This window comes from Gopherus flavomarginatus, chromosome 4 (assembly GCF_025201925.1).
Source record: "Gopherus flavomarginatus isolate rGopFla2 chromosome 4, rGopFla2.mat.asm, whole genome shotgun sequence".
Lineage (NCBI taxonomy): Eukaryota > Metazoa > Chordata > Testudines > Testudinidae > Gopherus > Gopherus flavomarginatus.
The window spans coordinates 195,910,529-195,932,183 of record NC_066620.1 but is presented as its reverse complement, the minus strand read 5'-3'; the positions used below and the strand labels follow the sequence as shown (position 1 = coordinate 195,932,183).

General features: G+C 42.5%; 2 protein-coding genes across 2 annotated transcripts in view; one reads left to right on the top strand and one right to left on the bottom strand.

The window, feature by feature from the left end:
• LOC127049709 (uncharacterized) overlaps positions 1-21,655 on the bottom strand; it is a 1,018,748-nt gene that overhangs the window by 434,772 nt on the left and 562,321 nt on the right. The window lies entirely within an intron of this gene.
• LAPTM4A (lysosomal protein transmembrane 4 alpha) lies at positions 411-21,555 on the top strand. The gene is made up of 7 exons (XM_050951011.1): positions 411-666; positions 10,781-10,901; positions 13,369-13,445; positions 13,532-13,654; positions 14,459-14,554; positions 17,529-17,627; positions 20,762-21,555. Exons 1-7 carry the CDS (start codon positions 562-564, stop codon positions 20,834-20,836), a joined length of 696 nt encoding a protein of 231 aa, XP_050806968.1. The 5' UTR covers positions 411-561; the 3' UTR covers positions 20,837-21,555.

Sequence of the window (21,655 nt, the reverse complement as noted above, 5' to 3'; positions counted from 1 at the left end):
CTATGCACAGGCGGCTCCAGACGCCCTGCACCAGCAACCTGAATCCTAGGTGCTCTCGCCCCGCCCCCTGCTCAGCTGAACCCCTCCCCGCCCCAGAGCCCCGCCCCCTTCCTACGTGTTCTCCAGCCCCTACAGATCATCACCCCCTCCTACCCATACGAGCCCCTCCCCTTGCCTAGGGGAGTTCACTGTATGCAGATCTCCCCTTCCTGCGCGGTTGGGCCCCGCCCCTGCTAGCAAGGCCCGCCCCCTCCCTCCGTCAGAGCTCTTCTGCCGGCAGCTGTCGGGAGCGCTGACCAACTTTCCCGGAGGCAGCTGAGCCATATTACAGAGATGCTGTGCGACGATTGGCGGAGTCGCCTGCCAATCGCCTGTTGTTAACGCCCCCGCCCTCCTCCGCCTGGCTCCCTCGCCCCAGCTGTTCGCCGTTGATTGGCCAGAGCGGCGGTGATACGGCAGCGGGGCTGCGCTTCTCTCCTCCGCTGGAGAGGGGGAAGGGGCTTGTCGATTGAGACAGCGAGCGAGCGGCCTGTGTGAGGAAAAGGCGCTGTTGCCGCCGCTATGACGTTCAAGGGCAGCCGGGCCCGGGACCGTTTTTACAGCACCCGCTGCTGCGGCTGCTGCCATGTCCGTACTGGGACCATCATCCTGGGGACGTGGTACATGGTAAGAGGCTTCGCACCCCGCGGGGACAGAAAGGGGCTCCCTCAGCCTCACTGCGCTTGCGTAAGGAAAGGGGGCGCTCTCTCGCACTACGCATGCTTAAGGAATTCGTCTGTTGCTGGGCGGGCAGGCTCCCCGAGGCATAGGCAGTAAAGCGCATGCGTGTTTGGGGCAGAGACGTGGGTCGCCCATGTGGCGCATGTGCGGTGGCTGTTGTCCTGTGTGCTATGGTTAGTCGTGTTGTGAAGCTGCCTGAGCTCTTCCGGGGGGAGGGGGCTTTTCCCCCCTCCCTCCCCGCCTTCCTCCGTAGGCCTCCGCTCCTTCTCTCCCCCCGCCTTGGAAGGGGCCTGTGTCCTCGCCCCTGCACTGGCCAGTCGCCGCCCAGCCCTTCCTGCGCGTCTCCCCAGGCTCAGGGCTGGGCGGCGCTCTGTGCACTACGGGACCGGAGTCGCTGCGAGCCAGCAGGGCCGTGTTCACATTCAGATCCCCCCTCCGGGACTCGCTGCTTGTGCGGGGCCCCGGGTTGTCGCTCTCCACAGACTGCAGGGACCTTCTGCTCCCCCACCGCTTTTCCTCAGTGCGGGAGAAACAAGTAGCACCGAACCTGTTCTCTCATCTAGGCCTCTCCTGCTGCTCTCTGACTCGTTTTTTAGGGCTTATCTGCACTACCGAGTTTTGTTGACAAGACTTATGTTGACATCCAAAAGTCGATAAAACAAAACTCGCCAAAGAGTGTTCACACTTGCTCCCTCCTCGGTCGACAGATCATGTCCACAGTGGGGCTACCATCATCGGCAGGGTGAGCAATGCACAGTCGGTATGTATACCACAGTGCAGTGTTCAGTGGGCATCTTGGGATTCTCTCCAAGTTCTCCCACAGCCCCCTCAGCTTCCAAGAGCAGTATCATGAGTAGCTCTGTGAGCTCTCCGTGCTGAGGAATGGCAAAGCAGCACAGCAGTCTGCCCCCCTGCAGCTGCCTGCTGCTGTGTTCCTAGTGCAGTGCAAAACAGGAGCATTCCAATGATTTGCTCTTTGCTCCCCAAAGGGAGCAGCACACAGATACTTCCTGGAGCTTTGAAAAGGGAGGGGTGGCTGCCTACAGGGCAGCAGAGATCAAAACACTGAGTAGAGCAATCAGGGCAGGCATTGTGGGATACTGGTTCTGTCCCCAAAACAGTCAGCAGTGTCTACACTGGCACTTTTGTCTTTTCCCCTCCCTTTATTGTCGACAAAAGAATCTCGTAGGGGTGGAAGTTTTTTGTTGCCCAAACTGGGCGTTTTTCACAGCAGAAGTCTTCTTGTAGTGTGCCGTTTTTTGGCAACGAGTGTAGGTTTCCCAGGGCAGGGACCATTCTCCTCTGTGTCCTGAATAATGCTAGAAATGTTGTCGTACTGACCTCCCCAAGGTGGGGTCATGTCTTGCTGAGTAAGTAGAGGATGGTGACAATAAGATCTAGTTGCCTGAATGACTAGGATGTAACCTTTGAAAGCACAATAAGATTTTTAAAATGAATGCGTAGCATATAAACCACCTTGAAGAATTAGGGTTTGAGATGGGTCCTGGAGGAGGGAGTGGATGCTTGGTGGACAGGGTCAGAACGAGACTTCCAAAAAAGTCAGCATGAAAGAATATGCCTAAGTGGGTGAAAGGAAAAGGACATTTTAGGATCGCACCATGAGCAAACTATGATGAGTGAAGTAAGCATTGGAGACCAGGGAAGAAAACAAATGGAAAAGAGCAAACACATAAGAGACAGCTAAATTGTGAAGAGTTATGAAAGTTGTGCAAGAGGCTAAATTTTATTCAGGAGGTGGTGGGGAGCTAGCAGTAAGATTTAGCTATTTCTTTTTAAAAGAGTGGCTAAAAGATTATAATACTGGACAGGTTAAATGCTTTTTGTCATCTTTTGCTATCAAAGTGTAAATTTCCCCTGCTCCACTCAGCCAGTGGTGATATCACCCATTGCCCACTTGTTAAAGTTTTCAGAAAGCACCTTTCTGGTTACTCCATATTGCGCCTCATGCTTGGGAGAGGTTTCCCATAAAAATGCAAAACTAATGCATTATTCTCCTTTGCTCTGATGCTTACAGAAACTTGACAATGGTTTGGCTGTTGGTGTGTTGATATCACTGACTCTCATACTGATCAATGTTGCCTTATTGTTTTCTTCTACTTCATCTCTATCTATTCTCTCAGTTTCTTTTACACAGATTGTGAGGGACTTGGGGCAGGAACTGTCTTCCCCCCATGTGTTTCAACAAGGCTTAACACAGTGTGGTAATGGTCCATGACTACTGCTCTAACTTAATATTAGTGTAATACTGATAAAGCTTTGAAAATAGGTGCAGATTTTAAGAGAAAATGTGACAGAAAAGGCCACAGACAGATCTCTGGGGAAAACTGATGAAATCTAGGAGGGGAGGAGGAGTAGGAATAGATGCCAGTATATTCAGTCTGCCATTTGTTTGCCCTTCCAAACAGTGTCTGGTGCTTTCGGTCAGACAGGTAGGACCTCTGCTCTGGATGTCGGTGGGATGGGGAAGGTGAGGCAGTGTCCTGAATAAGACAGAGGTCTAAAAACACTACTCACAGTTAGGGCTAGGGCTCAAAAAACTAGTGTGAAGTGAGCGAAGTAGGGTTATGAAGTAACTACTAGTCTCCTGGGAGGTGCAGCCTGAGTCATTCCCCCCAGCTTCTGGGCTGGGGGAGGAAATGGAAAGCAGAGTAGCCCAGAACTGTTGCTCAGTCCTCTGTATCATTCAGGCTGTGATTTCACTGGTCTCCTTGCAGGACAGGTGGGAAGAGCAGATAGTGGGTAGGGGTGAGAGAGCATGGGGGGTGGGAACTATAAAGAGAAGTTTGGAGTACTAACAAAAATGTTGAGTGTGCAGAGAGAATGAGGAACTGAAAATGCGGGTGGGAGAACACAATATACAGACAGAAGAGCTAAAGTGGCAGTTGTCAAAATTGCTTCTTGGTGTACCTGTTTCTAGATTTCCTTATTTCTTAGAATTTCTCAGTTATTTTTTCAGAGTTTCTTTATCATTTGGGGTTGGGAGTGGGGGGAAAGTGTCAGTATGGTTCCACAGCTTGGGTCATCAGTAGAGTCTGGACCTTTAGATCCACATCACCTCTGGCACCTTAGCTAATGGAATAACTGACCGGAATAGTAGATTGTCATCCTCCGTGTGGACCAGCTAATGGCTGGTCCAATCAACATTTTGCTGTTGGGCTTAATAGCTGTCTGCTGACAGCAAAGGAATGTAGAGACCCAAGACTGCTTGGTTCTATTCCAGGTTGTGGAGAGAAGTATACTGTAGTGCAGTGGTTCTCAAACTTATTTGATTACGTCCCCCTTCTTTGTGTCTGTTGTAGTTTATGCTCTGGGTACCCAGTCAGCAGCGGTCTCTCTCTCTGGCCGCCCAGCTCTGAATGTGCCCAGTAAGTTTTTTTGTTTGTTTTGTGTTTGTTTGTTTTTTTCCCCTAAAGCTTCTCTCACCCACTCCCCTGAATACATTCTGTGCCCCCTAGTGTGAGATCCTCTGCTCTAGTGGTTATAATGCCTTCTGTCTCAGTTCCCTTAGGATGCACCTCTCTGCATCTATTTGCTCCACCCCCTCCCCAACTCTTGCCTCTTCTCCCTCTACTCCCATCACACCTCAAATTTCCTTGAGGCTTGCAAAAAGTGCATCCATGCCAATAATGCAACTTCTCTGTTTCAAAGACTGGAGCTGCTAAAAGTTCTCAGTGAAATGGCTGTAAGAACTATTTTTAACATTAGGCAAAACATTAGGTTTTCCTTACCTTGCTCTCAGAAATTGCTGAACCATTTTATCTGAAACTTCCCAAAAATTTCAGCTGAAGGCAGGTACCTGGCATAGGGCAGGGGGTTGGAGTTCAGGAGGGGGTGTGGGCTCTGGGTTGGAGTTGAGTGGCTTGCAGCGTGTAGGGGGGCTCCAATCTGAGGCTGGGGTGGGGGTGTGGGGTTCAGGCTCTGGGAGGGGTGTTGGGGTGTGCGCTCCCACCGGTCAGCAGTGCGTGGGGCTAAGGCAGGCTGCCTGCCTGTCCGCCCCAGCCCCACACTGCTCCCGGAAGGGGCCAATGTGCCCCTGTGGCCCCTGGCGGGGGGGGAGGGGACAACGTGGCTCTGTGTACTGCTCCTCTCTGTAGGCACTGCCTCTGCAGCTTCCCTTGGCCACAGTTCCCTGTTCCTGGCCAATGGGAGTTTGCAGACAGGAGCAGTGTGCAGAGACTCCTGCTTCTCCTCCCCTAGGGCTGCAAGGGTGTGCTGGCTACTTCTGGGAGCAGCATGGGGCTGGGGCAGGCAGGCAGCCTGCCTTAGCCCTGCTGCGCTGCTGACTGCTGGGAGCTTGCACCCTGAACACCGTCTCAGAGCCAGTACCCCAAGCCCCCTCCTGCACCCCAACGTGCTACTTTCACGGCAGCCCTGCTGCACCACTGGACTTCTAGCAGCCAGAGAACATCATCGCAATTGACTGGTCAGTCCTGGAGAACTCTCCCAGTCGATCAACTGGTTGATGACCACTGTATTTCGTAGTCTGGGACCTAACCAGTATGGCTCTTTGTCAAACACAGGTGATGCCTAAAAGCAGAATAAGTGACTGTTCAATACTCAAATCATTTGCTCTCGGAAGTCTAGTTCTAAAATTTATTATTTTCTTCACTAGAAACTGGGGCCCAGATCCTCAAAGCGATTTAGGTTTCCAACTTTCATTGAAATCTGTGTAAATTGGAAGCCTAAATCCCTTTGGAGGATCTGGGCCTGAATTCTCCTACTCACCACCTAGATATTTAACAATGTCCAGGGACTTTCTTGGGAGATTTGTGCTAATTTGAGTTTCAGGATCATTATAGTTCCTTTATAAATAGTTAACCGTTTGACAGCCAGGAGGCTCTTCCTTCCCTTCTCCCAAATGATCATAAGATGTAGCTTTAAAGCTCCTTCTTCCCACAGGCTTTTCTCACTGTGTATGCAGCTTCCAGAGACAGGGAACATAGGTATTGTGTTGGCGGGATCAAGTCAGAGTGTATTCAACAGACTAAAAATAATGGCAACTCCCACTGAAACAATGCTATCTCCTTTTGGCAACAAGCTGTTGCGATTCAGTCACCCTCTAGTGAAGTCCAACATCCAATTGTTTAGTTGAACCTTCAGAAATGGAGAAGTTTAATTTCATTCAGTAATGAGCAAATCTTAATGATTTACAGAAATAGGTTTTTTATTTAAAAACATGAGGGGTTTTTTGTCTGAGGTGCAGGGAAATAACCTAGTTTTTCCTCTTAAAAAGATACTTTTTTTTTTTTTTAAAGTGAGAGGAGTGAAACTCTCCCCGCCCCCCGGGAAAATAAGAATCCTCACTTTTCAACTTAGTTACTTATGCTATCATGGGGTAAATCTGATGCTTGGAGGAACCTAAAATTTAGGACTTTTGAGCCATGAAAGTGAAGTACTTGTCTGCTTAGGCACTGGAAACACTGGCCCAAGAGTGAGACAGTAGTATCCATTAATAAGTCTGCATTTGTCAAGGTGTCACATTATCCTTCCTCTAAGTATATGGAGAAACTGATTCCTCAAATATCAGTTTGTGGGAGCTGCTGCATTTTAATAGCTTCTGTTATCCACTGTATTCAGAGTAAAAAGAAATGTAGGTAACTTTTTTTTTCTTGAGCTATGTATATGTGCAGACTATTTTATTTTGAGAGTGGTTGTTATCCTGAATATGTGTAAAGTGGAATACCACTTTTTAAAAACAAAACATCTTTTTGTTAAAGTATTGGGTATCATGAAATTAATTTGATTAAATCTTAATATAGCTCTGAACACAACTGAGCCTCTCTTTTTACTCCTTAGCAAGAATAGGGTAGGGAGGTTGCTGGGCATGCCAAAGTGCTTCCCTTGGCACCCACAAACTGAGGCAAGGGGGCGGGGGGGGGATAATACAATTGATGAGGTGGTTCTTCAGTTCTATAGATTCCACACACGTTGCCTGCAGTGGTCTTCTGGCTCCCTTCCCACCTAGAGCTAAAAATGTTCAGTTTAATAACCAGGTCCAAAGTGTGTAGACTCCATGGCTGAACATGTCTGTAGTCCAGAACATACGGTGACTCTGAAAACAATTTTGACCCTGCTGTTGTCATAGCTATTACAACTTCATCTTAACAGCAGCTACCATCCTTTCAGATGAGGAAGGTACGACTGGACTCTTCATTTGGAGTCATTAGTGTTTCTTAATTGAAAAGCTTTTGTTGAGAATTGTGTGCCATTTCTTTATCCAAGTAGATGTAGTTCACCCCTAGTCTGACATTTTAGGTAACGAGAAAATAGGGCTCAAAATCTAATCTGGGTGTCTTAACTGGCAGTACAAATAGAATCACCAGGCCAGACAGACTTTTTAAAATATTTTGTGAGATGGATGGGTTATGACTTTTTAACAGAGTCCATATTACAAATGTCAGTCTTGATCAGAAATAAAATCCCTAAGACTTCATGCTCCCCGTCTTTCTCCCCCTCCTTGCATCATTTTGGGTGGACAAAATAAAACATAGCTACAATACTTACAATGCAGTTAATGAAACCAAATTTTCACTGAAATGTTAGTACTTATCTGACTGCTTGTCTCAGTTGAGTGTTGTTTGGACACTGGAAGCATGACTGTACAAACATATTTTGACCCTGCTTTTGTCATAGCTTTTGAATTCTAATGCACTAGAAATAAGCATTTGCATGAATGCAAATCTACTGAAGATTTACTTGAATGGTTGATAAATCTTTGGCTTAAAGTAGTAGATTATGGAAGCTGAGCTTTAATGCATTATAGTGAAGCTTTTTTTGTATTGCTAACCTAAGTGTTTTTTTAATTGACTCTTAAACACTGGCAATGATTACATGCAGATGTATCGTGTACTTGGCTAGAGTTACATGAACCTTTCTGTGTTTTGTGAAGGTGGGGTTAAGGAGTGCTCAAAGCTAAAAAGCTAGTTTCCAGTATATAGCTATTCAGAGTGCAGACACCTTGATTATAAGATTTATAATCTCCTCTGTGATGGGTTGGATCACCAAACCACCCTGTGGAACTGCCAATTAATGTGCCAAGACTACATCTGCCCCTGCTTTCACTGCCAGCCTGGGACTCCAGCACCCTGTCTTGTTGAGCCAGACATGCCAGTCTGCGCCAACACAAACCCAGGGTCTGAACCACGTACCCCAAAGCTGCAGGTTTAAGTGAAAGCAACTTACAAAGGGGTTCCTATCTTTAACACTCAGATGCCCAACTCCCAAAGGGGTTTAAACCCCAAATCTGTTTTACCCTGTATAAAGCTTATAGAGGGTGAACAATTTATAAGTTTAACCTGTATAACACTGATACAGAGAGATGCATGGCTGTTTGCCCCCTCTTCCCCCCAGGTATTAATGCATACTCTGGGTTAATTAATAAGTGGAAGGTGACTTTATTAATTACAGAAAGTAGGATTTAAGTGGTTCCAAGTAGTAGCAGACAGATTTGCATGTTTTGTTTTTGCTTAGACTTAGAACAAAGTGAATTACTAATACAGTAATAACTGAATACAGATAAAATCTCACCCACAGATGTTTCAATAAGTTTTTCACAGACTGAACACTTTTCTAGTCTGTGCACAGTCCTTTCCCCTTATTCAGCCCTTGTTCCAGCTCGGGTGGTAGTTAGGGGATTTCTCATGATGGCTCCCACTTTTGTTCTGTTCCACCCACTTATATCTTTTGCATAAGGTGGGAATCCTCTGTCCCTCTGGGTTCCCACCCCCTCTTCTCAATGGAAAAGCAACATGTTAAAGATGGATTCCAGTCCAGATGTCATGATCACATGTCACTGTAAGACTTCATTACCCCCTTGCCAGCACACACGTATACAGGAAGACTTAAAAGCAAAACAGAGCCATCTACAGACAATTCTCCTGGTTTATGGGAGCCATCGAGATTCCAAACCACCATTAATAGCCCACACTTTGCATAATTATAATAGGCCCTCAGTTGTATTTAATATTTCTAGTTTCAGATACAATCATACAAACAAGAATGTTTGGTCATCCTATATCAGATTATAAGCTTTGTAATGATACCTTACAGGAGACGTTTTGCATGAAGCATATTTCAGTTACATTATAGTCACACTGATTATGATTTTATGAAAATATGCTAAAGTGCAACATACCATCTTCTCCATATAAAGGGGTTAGATTGAGTGAAACTGACAGCATTGGCATTAGTGAGGAGATAAATAAGTGCAGAGATGGGAGAGTAGAAAAGGTGGGAAACATGAGACAGAGCAATGAGAACACAGATGAGCAAAGGTACAGAAAGATGTAAAATGGGCAAACTATCCAGCACGTGTACTGCATGTTAAGACTGAGGTGCCTTAGTAAGGTGCTTTCTGGGAGGGGGAACATGCTTGTATCAAGCCTGATGCCACAATTGTAATTAATAAGCAGCAAGTTCCTCCCTCCCCCCACTCAATAAAACAACAACCAAGAGAATCAGAAAAAAGTGAAACTGAGTATATACTTGAATAAAAAATATTTGGCACTTGTAGTAAATGGTCTTTTTCCTGGGTTTGGTCTGTTTGTGGTAGTTCACCGTGTATGTGAAATCAGTGTTTCAACTGAACTCCTCCACCACCCCATCCCCCATAAAACTTAAGCAAATGCATTTTTAACTTTCAAAATGTGGAAAACAGAAGACTAACGGGTGTCTAACATTTAACAAGCACCTTCAGTTTCATAATGAGCTGTTCTGGTTACAAAAGACTTCAGTAATTGTGCATTAATCTGCTGCCATTGTATCAGACTCCTGGAGCTTGACCAGCAAACAAGGGAAAATCTGGTTTAAGTATTTCAGTATATAGAAACTGCAAATCCACATTTTCCTCACTCCTAAAAATACATCCCAGTGGAGGCAGGTCTTTCTGAATAAGAAATGGGAAATGTCTGCAGGGTGAAGATACTGATGTAAATTTTTGTCATCCAAGAACCATATTTCAGACTAACTTTTTCTAGTTTACATTAGAGACAAATATCAGAAACTATAATAACTAATTACTAACATCTAATGCTGTTAGGTGCTCTTGCAAAATATCTTACTCTAGGCTAACCAGTTAACATGGATAGTTTTTTTTTTTTCCTGGTAGCTAAACTTTTTTTTTTTTTTTTTAAACACTGAGACCTAGTAATTCTAAACCACAATAATGACTTTAAATGAGAGATTCAGCAGGTTGCAGCAATAATGTAAGGAAAGCAAATGTTGTCAAGCATTCGGGTGTACAACCACAAGGGTTTAACTCTGAAATATATCTAAACAAATCCTACTGAATCTTGTGGGGAAAGACTTCAGTTTTTTTTAGATTTCTTTTTGCTATTTATCCCCTCTTGACCTCCTTTATATAGGGTCTGATCTGGTTCCCATTGAAATTAGGCTTTCTGTTAACTCACATGGAAAGTGAGTTGGACCAGTGGTATCTAATTTCCCCTCCTCAAAGCCTCCCTTCAATAAGGCTACTAGCTTGGGTGGAAAAATACTTGTGCTGCTAAACGGCATGCAATTTAAATGAATAATAGGATGGTTGTAAATTACTCTTGTGCTATATCTAATTGTAACATTGTCCGTTAGGTGCATTAAGTAGAAACACCTTTTAAAAAGGTATCTTATGGTGTCATGTTTTATACCTTCTTTCCTTTCCTGATTTTACTCTACTCTTTCCGATCAGCTCATGAGATGGATTTCTTCTTCCTTGCATTGTTTCCAAGTTCGATTCCCCCCTCCTTACTTCCTTTAAAGTGGGAGGGTGTGAGGAGTCAAAGGCCTCTTTAAACAAAGTTGCACTGGCTGAAGTTAAGGGGTGACTCTTAAACCAAGACAAGAGTGTCCAACCCAGCTTTTTGTACCAGTTTAAACCAGTTTAAAATTACACCTTTGGTTGACTGTGTGCAGCTTTCCTGTGTAGACAAGGCCAAAGTTTGCTGTGCGTTCTCATCTGAAAAATGACCTCTGAAGCACATGTTAAATCTTTATCTGCCATATTGCAATTTATAAATAACTTAAGTAACTGCAATCTCTTTCTTAGGTGGTGAACTTGTTGATGGGCATCTTGCTGACTGTGGAAGTGACCCACCCTAATTCAGTGCCAACTGTTGACCTACAGTATGAAGTCATTGGTAATTACTATGGTTCTGAGAGAATGGCTGGTAGGTGTCTGTCTTCAATGTGCCCAGATCATTACTTTTCAGAAACTAGTGAAAGTGTGTATTCTCCTAGTACAAAAACGAGGAGGCCTTGTGGCACCTTAGACTAACAAATTTATTTGGGCATGAGCTTTCATGGCTAGAATCCACTTCATCAGATGCATGAAATGAAAAATACAGGAGCAGGTATAAATACATGGAAGGATGGAGGTCGGCTTATGCCAAAATTTTGTTAGTCTTAGGGTGCCACAAGGACTCCTTGTTGTTTTTGCTGATACAGACTAACACGGCTACCACTCTGAAACCTGTCTTCTAGTACAGTGGTTCTCAAACTTTTTGTACTGGAGACCCCTTTCACACAGCAGGTCTGAGTTTAACCCTCCCCTTTATATAAAGTTTTTTTTAATTTATATTTAATACTACTATAAATACTGGCAGTGAAGCAGGGTTTGGAATGGAGGCTGACAGCTTGTGACCCCCCCAAGGCGTCCTGACCCTCAGTTTGAGAACCCCTGTAACCAAGCGCATCTTGTATTGCTGCTGTGTAATTTTACTTAAAGTCTCATCTGCCAAATGTGTGCTCATGTTTATCATAAGTCAGGGGCTATACTCTGCTGTGGCTTTTAAAAGAAATCAGTGTTGTGAAGGCCTCTTAAGTAAAACTTTCATACTGTGTTTTGACTTCATATCTCTCTAAATATATACGACACTTGAAAGCAAATCTGTAGGATAGATACTGCTGTTTTCTCTACCACTTTGTAGGTTGGCAGATACCTGTAGTCTCTTCAATTAAACATTTGCTATCCTTGTCTTGATTATTTTTACCTACTGGTAACTTTAATTTGATTAAATTACATTGGAAACCAAATTAGCTGTCTCTTTTGCTGAATTTTGATTTCACTTATTCCAGAAAAAGTCCTTGACAATCCAGATCTGTTGCTCTTTTTCAGAAGCTAGCTATAGCTATTGTGCATGAGTCTGGATAACTTATGTAAGAACAAAATGTACTGAAAATAGAAGATTTGAGTAGCTTGGAATGCTAAGAACACTTAGTGAGTCTGTATCTGTCTGCATCTTCTTTAAAGTCATCTTATTAGTTCTTTGACTGTGTCAAGAATGGAATAGTACACAGGGAAAACTATTAAAAGAAAATTCATAGAAATAGTTTGATACTATTTTTTTTTTCAATTTTGAGAATTCCAGACCAAGAAAAATGGTGTATGTATTCTAAAGATGCAACCATTGAGCCAATATCAAGGCTTATGGCTCAATGATTGTACATTTGTAGGTATTTATGACTGTGTAATTTGCTTAATTGTAATATTATATAATCCAGTATTGGGTATATAGAGAATTGTATGGTGGTTTTTAACGTACCAGGTGCCTTACAAAAACAAGGAAGTCAGTCCTTGTCCCAAAGAGTTTACAGCTTGAATTCAGAATGATACAAAAAGTGAGGCTCAAAAACAGATCGAAGAGTAAAAGATGAGGGTGACTATAAGACCACATGGTTACTCAGTAACACAGCCTGATGGTTCCATAACTTGTATTCTGCTAGGCCCCCCCCTCCCCACATACTTTTTTTGGAAAGATGGCAATGTGTTCTTTGGATTGAATGAGGTGAGGTAGATGAGGCAGTATCATGAGTATAAACCTGGGAGCCAAGGACTCTTGAGATCTGATCTTTTCTCTGAGCCCTTATGAGCTGACTTTGAGGTGCTGAGCACATGAAATTTCCATGTGAAGTCACATAAGGACCCTTTGTCTTAAATTCTTTGGGAAATATAGATGATCAACACTTCAGAAAAATAAGGCTTATCTTTCTGTTGCAGTCTCCTTTAAACTGGGTCAAATCAGTTTCTATCTCTGTGATCAAAATAAGAAATTTTGTGACCAATAAAAGGATGAACATAACATAGTTTGCAGATGGCAATTGCATTTGTCATCAATCTACATGACACAAAGAGAGAATCATCATTATTCAGACCCTCATTAATATCCTGAATAGTACCATATGGCTTTTGTTTGAATTTAAGCCTCTTCTGCTAGTTACTTGATAGAAGGTGCTGCAGTTTATGGCATTCTGCTCTGTTAAAGAGCAATTTGCTTTCTATGGCTACGGATTGAATTGTGTGATCAAACAACTTTAAAAGCGATAGATATGGTGGAAGTTGTCCTATTTTCATATGAACTATTTTGCTGTTGTGGATTGTCTTATTAAAACAATCAAATTAACTGTTTGGGTGAATGGTATGGAAGCTACTATAATAGACTGCTTTTGCTTATTTGTAATGTGTAGCTATGGGTGCAAAAACAAAATGAAAACAGTTGGCTAAACTGATTATGGGGTGTGGCTAGTAGACAGGTAGATCTTGTGCACTCAAATTGGAAATACTGAAATTATAAGTTTGTTAGAAGCTATCAAAACTGTAAAGTATTAATATAACTTCTGTTTCCCATTTTAATTCAGAAAATGCTTGTGTTCTCTTTGCCATCTCACTCCTCCTGTTCACGATAAGTGCAATGATGGTGTATGGAGCAATTGCTGTAAGTATAGAACTGAATGGCATGAATAAACTTGGCTAATGTGACTTTCAGATTAACAAACTCTAATTATTTTATTTTTTTTCCAGCACCGAGTGGGTTGGCTCATTCCATTCTTCTGTTACCAGCTCTTTAACTTTGTCTTCAGTTGCCTGGTTGCCATCAGTTCTCTTACTTACATGCCAAGAATCAAAGAGTATCTGGATGAGTTAGTAAGTGTCTAGTAAATTGGGTTAATATTTTACAGGTGACAGTCTTGGTTTTGATAATTGGGACTGTAACTAAGTTTTTTTCCTAATACACTAGACGGTTTGACATTCCAGTCCAAGAGGATCAGTCACATTCAGGCATTAAATAAAGCACTAAGCTAATGACAAACTAGATTTGGTAGGTAGCGTAGATTCAAGTGACTTAAACCATTAACTCCCTCAGGTCAGTTTTTAGATCTTTACAAGTGTATGCTTAACTTAATATCCTGAGTTCCACTCAGATACAGGTCTGGCCTGGGGACTGGAGTTCTGAATCCAAAGAATTTGGCCTCTGTTATTTGTAGGAGATTTGGGAGCCCCCCTTTCCACCTTCAACTTGCAGGCCAGCCTGGCACAAGCTCATTCTGGCCTAGTCGGCATAAATTTGCCTAAGTTCCCTTTCCATACTGCAAAAGGTGTACTCTTCCTGAGTTGGATTGTGGGGTCAGCAGCTGCTTTTGAAGGTGGTCCATGGTGAATTGTGTTGCCATGGGATTGAAGAAAGGACTTGGTGGCAATTTGAAAGCACAAGACCTCTCTGCAGCTGACCCATTCTCTGGTGGTTCCCTTGCAGTCTGTCACTTCAGGATTGAGGTGGGACAAATATTATCCCTGGAGGAAGAGAGTGAGAACTTGAGACATTTCCTAGCTCTTTCATGTAAATAATCCATGAAGGGGAGGTTTGGGCCCCTCAGTTTGAGCTAATCACCAGTGTGAATATAGCCTCAGATTTTGACTGTGTGATATCTGTGGATTTTTTTTCTCTAGCCAGATTTCCCTTACAAAGATGACCTCCTTGCACTTGACTCAAGCTGTATTTTGTTCGTTGTCCTGGTGTTTTTTGCCTTATTTATCATCTTAAAGGTAAACTAGATACTTTGTATTTTAGTTGTTTAAATTACAAATGTTTAAGCTTCAGAAGTTTGTGTATTGCAGTGTTCCTGCTGTGTGGTTGCAAACATTCATAATTTGGATTAAGCATTTTGAACAATATTTTGAGGGTTTTTAACTTGGAGGATGACTTCAGTTTCATATTTGGCATAGTGAAATTGATACCTAAACTTCAATTGCTGTGCTTATTGGGAATAGTGCTGTAGAACAGGTTTTTTTGTGTAGTGGGGGGCAGAAATAAACCTTCAAGCACAGTCTTTAAGTTTGCCTCCTTCTGCAGTAAAGCTCACAAGGAAGTGGTATAATTAGACAAAGCACTTTAAAAACAAAGCTAGTGCATAAACTTTACACAAGTGGGTGGGGGAAATGCTAGTTAATATTGTATATTGCATTCTGAAAAAATATTTTGTAACCTTAAACAAAAGGGGTCCTGAATTTGATGAACTGGGCCTTCTCTATTCCCTCCCAACCCCTGTGCCCCTATATAAAGATGTGATTATGTACGTGGGGGAGATGCAAGTAGCAAATTTTTTTAAATGCCCTAGTGTGTTTAAGAGAGAAACTGAATTAAGACTTTATGCTATAAAGGAATACTACTGTAGCTGGTACGCCTAAAATTAGAGCTGCCAGTTCATAGTCACGTGTTCTTCATGTCTGCTTTTTGTGAGCAGACAATGTAGATCTGAGTTTCCATATTTATGGAAATGTATGCTCTGACTCTGCCTTCCTCTAAGAACTGTCTAGTTAGAGTAAAAGAACAGTAGGGCATGCATGTGCTCGCACCAGCTGATCAAACCCAGTCACCAGCAGTGTGGAGAGTCAGCAAGTTACAATTTTCTACTGCAGTCCTTGCTTTGGAACAAGGATGCGACCACATTTTAAAATCACTGAGTGGTGTGGGACGGGGTGGAACCAGAATTAGTCTCTTGAAGTCTTCTGGAAAAAAGTTGAAATAGCAAAGTTTTTTTTCTTAATTTTGTTAATGCCTTCTGTGAAATCCTATACAGTAGAACCTCAGTTACTAAAACCTTGGGAATGGAGGTTGTTCATAACTCTGAACAAAATGTTGTCTTTCAAAAGCTTACAACTGAACATTGACTTAATACTGCTTTGAAACTTTACTATGCAGAAGGAAACACAGTGCTTTTAACCATCTTAATTTAACAGAAACAGTTTCCTTACCTTGTCAACTGTTTTTAAGTTTTTAAGTTTACAGTTAATATGATACTGTACTGTATTTGCTTTACTTCTTCTCTCTTTGCATACTTCCAAATGAAGTATGTGGCTGACCAGTGAGTTTGTAACTCTGTTGTTCATAACTCTGAGGTTCTGCTGTATTACAATAAGTGGCAAGTGAAGCTTTTTTGAACAGAACAAAACAGATGGACATACCAACAATAGGGCACCGAACACTCATCATGTGTACATGCATGTAAATCTCAGTAAGCTTCAAGAGGGTATGTGTTGGTAGGCTATTAGGCCATAACTTCGCTAAACTGTTTGTCATTTTGCCTTCAGCCACCTGAACAGTGCACAGATAGAACCTACTCCAAGTTTGCATTATGTAGCTTTCTATCAGAATATAACTCATTAATTTCAAATGTGTTACTATTTCAAGTATGGTAGCACTTTAGAGCCCCAAGCATAGATCACTCTATCAGGCATTGTACTAACACCAAACAAAATGACAGTCCCTGCTCCGAGGTGGTTACAATTCAAGTTTGAATAAAGTAAAGTTAAGCCTTTTTTATTTTTATAATATATAATTTATAAAAATAAAAGTGGTGATTGAGCCACACACTAGAACTAAAAGGGCATCCGGCTTTCTGGAGATAAGAGAAGACTGGCTATCAAAGCTGCTGTTTTTTCTTTTCTCTTCCCCTCTCAGTTCTTAAACCGTATTGAGAGCCTAAAAGCAACTCCCAATTCAGGTCCCTAACAAAACTCTAGGTTCAAATCGATCCCTCTACATTTAGCAGTGTTGTAGCTGCTCTGGGATGGGGAGACTGGGGGCTTCCTTTTTAAGAAGACATATTTTTGGTGCCCCCTTCTGTCTGCCTCATTCATCCATGGGACCTTCTTCCTAGGCTCCAGTCCCTGACAGAACAATTTCTCTTCTCCCTGGTCTCTTTCACAGCCTTGCTTCTTTCAGCCCTTTGCCTGGGCACTTGACTGACTCCTCTCAGCCCCAAACCCTTAATATCTTCTCTTTCATCGCTAGGATGTCAGGATTAGCTACAGTCTCATCTCTGCCTCCTTCCATCACATGGTGGTGGTTTTTTTATGTGTGGGTTTTTTGGTGGTTTTTTTTTTGTTGTTGTTGTGTGGTGTTTTTTTTTTGTTTTTTTGTTTTTTTGTTTTTTTTGGCGGGTGAGGGGCAGGGTTGCAGGGAGAGAGGTGCCTCTCCCTCGGCTGCAGCAGGGTCAGGGTCAGGGGAGAGATGCCTGTCAACTGGCTGCAGCAGGTCTGGGGCTTGGGGAGTGGCATCTCTCCCTGACACAGCCTTGAGCACCTGCACTGGGCTTAACTGGCAGCTGCATGGCCACATAGCTTAGAGGGAGCTGAGTCAGGGACCCATTGAAGAAATTACCTGTGAAGTACTTTTTACTACTGTGTTGCTCTTCCATGCAGTCTGTTTCCCTGAGTTGGTGTGCTAGCAACCAGGTGAAAGGAATTAACATTGTTCTCTGATGTGCTGGAGATGTTTGTTCTCTAGATGTACATGTAGGCATATACTGAAATAGTAACTGTTCAGTAGTTTTATTGATTAAGACCATGATTTGGGTGGGGACATTAATGTACAAGGCCAACTGGTTAAATACCTTGGGCCATATTCACTGCTGAGGGTAAAACATTCCAATGACCTCAATAAGTTTGCACCTGCTTCTGTCAGTTCATTTTTAAAGCAAATTGATTTATTTATTAAAATATAACTCTCATCTCTCAGGCCTATCTAATTAACTGTGTATGGAACTGCTATAAATACATCAGCAACAGAAACTTGCCTGAGATAGCTGTGTACCCTGCATTTGAAGCTCCTCCACAGGTAAAGTCTCTTCCTTAGACAAAGGAACGGAAATTGACAGTATTTTAAAAATTGATTTAATGTCTGAATGTACTTCTAAAATTAAACTGTTACCCCTCAAGAGAACCAGTTTGAGTTACAGCTGCATTGGCTTCTGTCTCAGCCCCCATGGACTGTACATGAAAGAAATGAGTCAAATGAGGGAGAATGGAGTAAAAAGTGAATAAATGTTTGTTTAACTCAGATTGTTTAATGCCTCTGTTCAAGGTGGTGGATATAAAGTAACACATGGAAGACCTTTTGAGTGCAGTATTTAAATTTGACAAGACTATTGATGATGAGGCAGGCAACAAATTGTGTGAATGCTGCAGTTCTGTCTTAAAGAGTAATATACAGGGTTTTGCAAATGTGAATATTCCTCAGCGGAAAGATGCTTTTGGAACCCTAATTTCATGTTTCTGTGAAGCTGCTGGACAGTGCATCATGCATTTAATTTTCTGATCAGATGTCAGTCAGGAGGGATCAGATTTTATTTAAAATTCTGTAGAATTTTTGTGCGACTCTGCCTCAACTGCTCAGGTAAAACAAAGGACCACTATTGAATGGCAGCTTCCAGAAAGCCTGTAGCACCTGATTTTTTTTTTTTGGAAAACGTGTCAATAGTACAACAGAGCTTCCTCTGCTTATTCATGTCCATACAAGGATAGCATTAGTTTCTAGGTGGTCAGGATTTTACTCCCCTGTCCATTAACTGGACTCCATTTGGTCCTAACTCTTTGAGTTAGTAGCTATGGGACTTTAGACCACTACGATCCAGGTGCGCTAGCCGTCTGATCACAGATCCTTGTCTCTTCAGTGCTGGTCAGAAATTCTGTGTCTGTTCCAGTATGCACGATTAGAAGCAAATGGAGTAATAGGCACTAACTAGGGAGAACTTAGCAGCTCCTCCCTGTAATCTGAAGATGCTGAAGTTGGGAGGAGAAACACTCACTGGTTACATATCAGTTGTTTCCATGTGAAGGTGTTCTCTGTCTGTACTTGCATGAACCCCACCACTATAGTACCTGAACATCTCAATGAAGCTCCTGTGGAAGTGTTGTGATCATTAGATCTAGTAGAGAAATAATTTAGGATTATTGGGAGCAGCAAATAAAAATTATTTAACATATTGTAGCTCTAGTTACAATAGGTACTGTATGACTCAGCTGCAGTACCAGTGATTTTCCAGACTAAATAGTTTTATGGAACTACAAATAAGAGAAACAGTATCAGGACCCAAACCTCAGCCCCTCCTACTTGGTTATTAGTACACTTTTGTTGTGTGGGTCACCTATGAGAGTTCTGGGACACACTGTTCCTATAGTTCAAGAACCACTATCCCGTGCACATAGTAGCAGCATTCCACTAGCTTTGCAAGACTGGATGCTGCTAGTGGGCTGGATGATTGGACTATAAGGTGGATAGAAAGCTGGCTAGATCGGGCTCAATGGGTGGTGATCAACGGCTCCATGTCTAGTTGGCAACGGTTTCAAGTGGAGTGCCCCCAGGGTCGGTCCTGGGGCCAGTTTTGTTCAATATCTTCATTAATGATCTGGAGGATGGTGTGGACTGCACTCTCAGCAAGTTTGCAGATGACACTAAACTTGGAGGAGTGGTAGATATGCTGGAGGGTAGGGATAGGATACAGAGGGACCTAGACAAATTAGAGGACTGAGCCAAAAGAAGCCTGATGAGGTTCAACAAGGACAAGTGCAGAGTCCTGCACTTAGGACGGAAGAATCCCATGCACTGTTACAGACCAGGGACCGAATGGCTAGGAAGCAGTTCTGCAGAAAAGAACCTAAGGGTTACAGTGGACAAGAAGCTGGATATGAGTCAACAGTGTGCCCTTGTTGCCAAGAAGGCTAATGGCATTTTGGGCTGTATAATTAGGAGCATTGCCAGCAGATCAAGGGACATGATCATTCCCCTCTATTCGGCACTGGTGAGGCCTCATCTGGAGTACTGTGTCCAGTTTTGGGCCCCACACTACAAGAAGGATGTGGAAAAATTGGTAAGAGTCCAGCGGAAGGCAGCAAAAATGATTAGGGGGCTGGAGCACATGACTTATGAGGAGAGGCTGAGGGAACTGGGATTGTTTAGTCTGCAGAAGAGAAGGATGAGGTGGGATTTGATAGCTGCTTTCAACTACCTGAAAGGGGGTTCCAAAGAGGATGGATCTAGACTGGTCTCAGTGGTACCCGATGACAGAACAAGGAGTAATGGTCTCAAGTTGCAGTGGGGAAGGTTTAGGTTGGATATTAGGAAAAGCTTTTTCACTCAGTGATGAAGCACTGGTTTGGGTTACCTAGGGAGGTGGTGGAATCTCCATCCTTAGAGGTTTTTAAGGTCAGGCTTGACAAAGCCCTGGCTAGGATGATTTAGTTGGGGATTGGCCCTGCTTTGAGCAGAGGGTTGGACTAGATGACCTCCTGAGGTCCCTTCCAGTCCTGATATTTTATGATTCTAGTGACAACTGGAGAAGCTAGTGATATGAAATTTATATTGGCATAGAGGGTGATGTGAATCAGTTCACAAAAGTGAACATACTTTCAGAGTCTAGAATGCAGTAGTTTCAGATACATCAATTAGTATTTCAGAGCCAAGAATGCAGATCAGCAACACCAAGCTGTGTTTGTTTTTATTTTGTGCTTCTGATAATCCTTTACACACACACAACACCCAGGAAGCCCTCCCCCAAAGTGGATCTAGCCTACTCTGTTTCTGCTAGAAAACAGATATAAACAATCTAACATAATTAAACACTCTCAGAATTCAAAAATCTTATATCAATTTGTTTTGACAGAAAATCTCCAACAAAACTTTTAAACAGAAATTCCTGTTTCGTGAGCTTTTTCTTGGGAGTATGGAAGGCAAAATTGTTTCCCCTACTAGCTCCTTTGCTGCTTACTAGTAAAGGATAAAAATGGAATAGAGATAATGGCAGAGATTTAGATTCAACAGAAGAATAAGCTGCTTTTGCAGCTTCTGGCATTACATTTGCTGTTTCACTCTAAAGTCTGCCTGGAATAGAGAATCAAGTTGATACGGCTTCTCCTAAATGATTCTGCAATCTGTTAACTTCACTGTTTTTGTGTCTTGGTTTTTTCCCCTAGTATGTCCTGCCAACTTATGAAATGGCAGTGAAGATGCCTGAGAAGGAACCCCCACCTCCTTACATACCTGCCTGAACCAACTGTGCTTACGTTAGTTAACATCTGTACCAACTTCTTGGGGTTTTTTGTCCTTTTTAATCTTGCAAAATTGCTTAAATATTCAGGGCTTTAGGAGCAAACCTTTCTGTTGAAGGATGTTTGATATAACTCTACTAAGCAAAACACATCTAGCAGTAATTTTTTTCCTGTTTGCTTTAGTTTTTGTTCTCTTTAATGGTCTTAAACATGTTTGTTTGCCTTAGGGTCTTGTACTGCAAACATTAGAACTACATGAGTGAAGTAGTTCATGTGACATCAATGGAACAACTCATATGAGTAAAGTTAGCCGCAGACATACGTCTGCTCGGTTGGGCTCTTAATTTGTAGACTATTTTTTGTAAAGTAGTTCATAAAGACAATCTGATCTACCAGCAAAATGAGTTTTTGCCTTTCTTTAATAACTTTTGGGGGAAAGAGGTTGGGAGGGAGGTTTGACGGTGGTGTGTGTGTACATATTTTTTTACTCTGCTCTTTTCTCACACTATTTTACCTTATTTTTGTTATCTATTGCCTTGAAACATTTTCAGGAAGAGTGAAGTTGGGACTAACGTTTGAAGTTTTACAACATGCTGTGAATGCAAGAAAAAATGCACAGAAATTACTTAAATGTGGGAGATGATGGTTGCATGCTTCTAATCTGTATATTTTCTCTATTTGTGATAAATGATACTTTAATAAATCTTTTAAGAAATGTTTACTAGTAGTCCTGACTGTGTGTTTAGGGCGGCATGGAGAGGAATTCCCAAACAAATAGCTTACTGATTTGGTAATGATCGAAGGAAATTTTGTATTATG

Bases quoted from the DNA above. Each gene is read 5' to 3' on its own strand.
- LAPTM4A (XM_050951011.1), top strand. From the start codon at position 562: ATGACGTTCAAGGGCAGCCGGGCCCGGGACCGTTTTTACAGCACCCGC. The intron at 667-10,780 runs GTAAGAGGCTTC...TCTCTTTCTTAG, and splicing joins TCCTGGGGACGTGGTACATG to GTGGTGAACTTGTTGATGGG. The intron at 14,555-17,528 runs GTAAACTAGATA...CTCATCTCTCAG, and splicing joins CCTTATTTATCATCTTAAAG to GCCTATCTAATTAACTGTGT.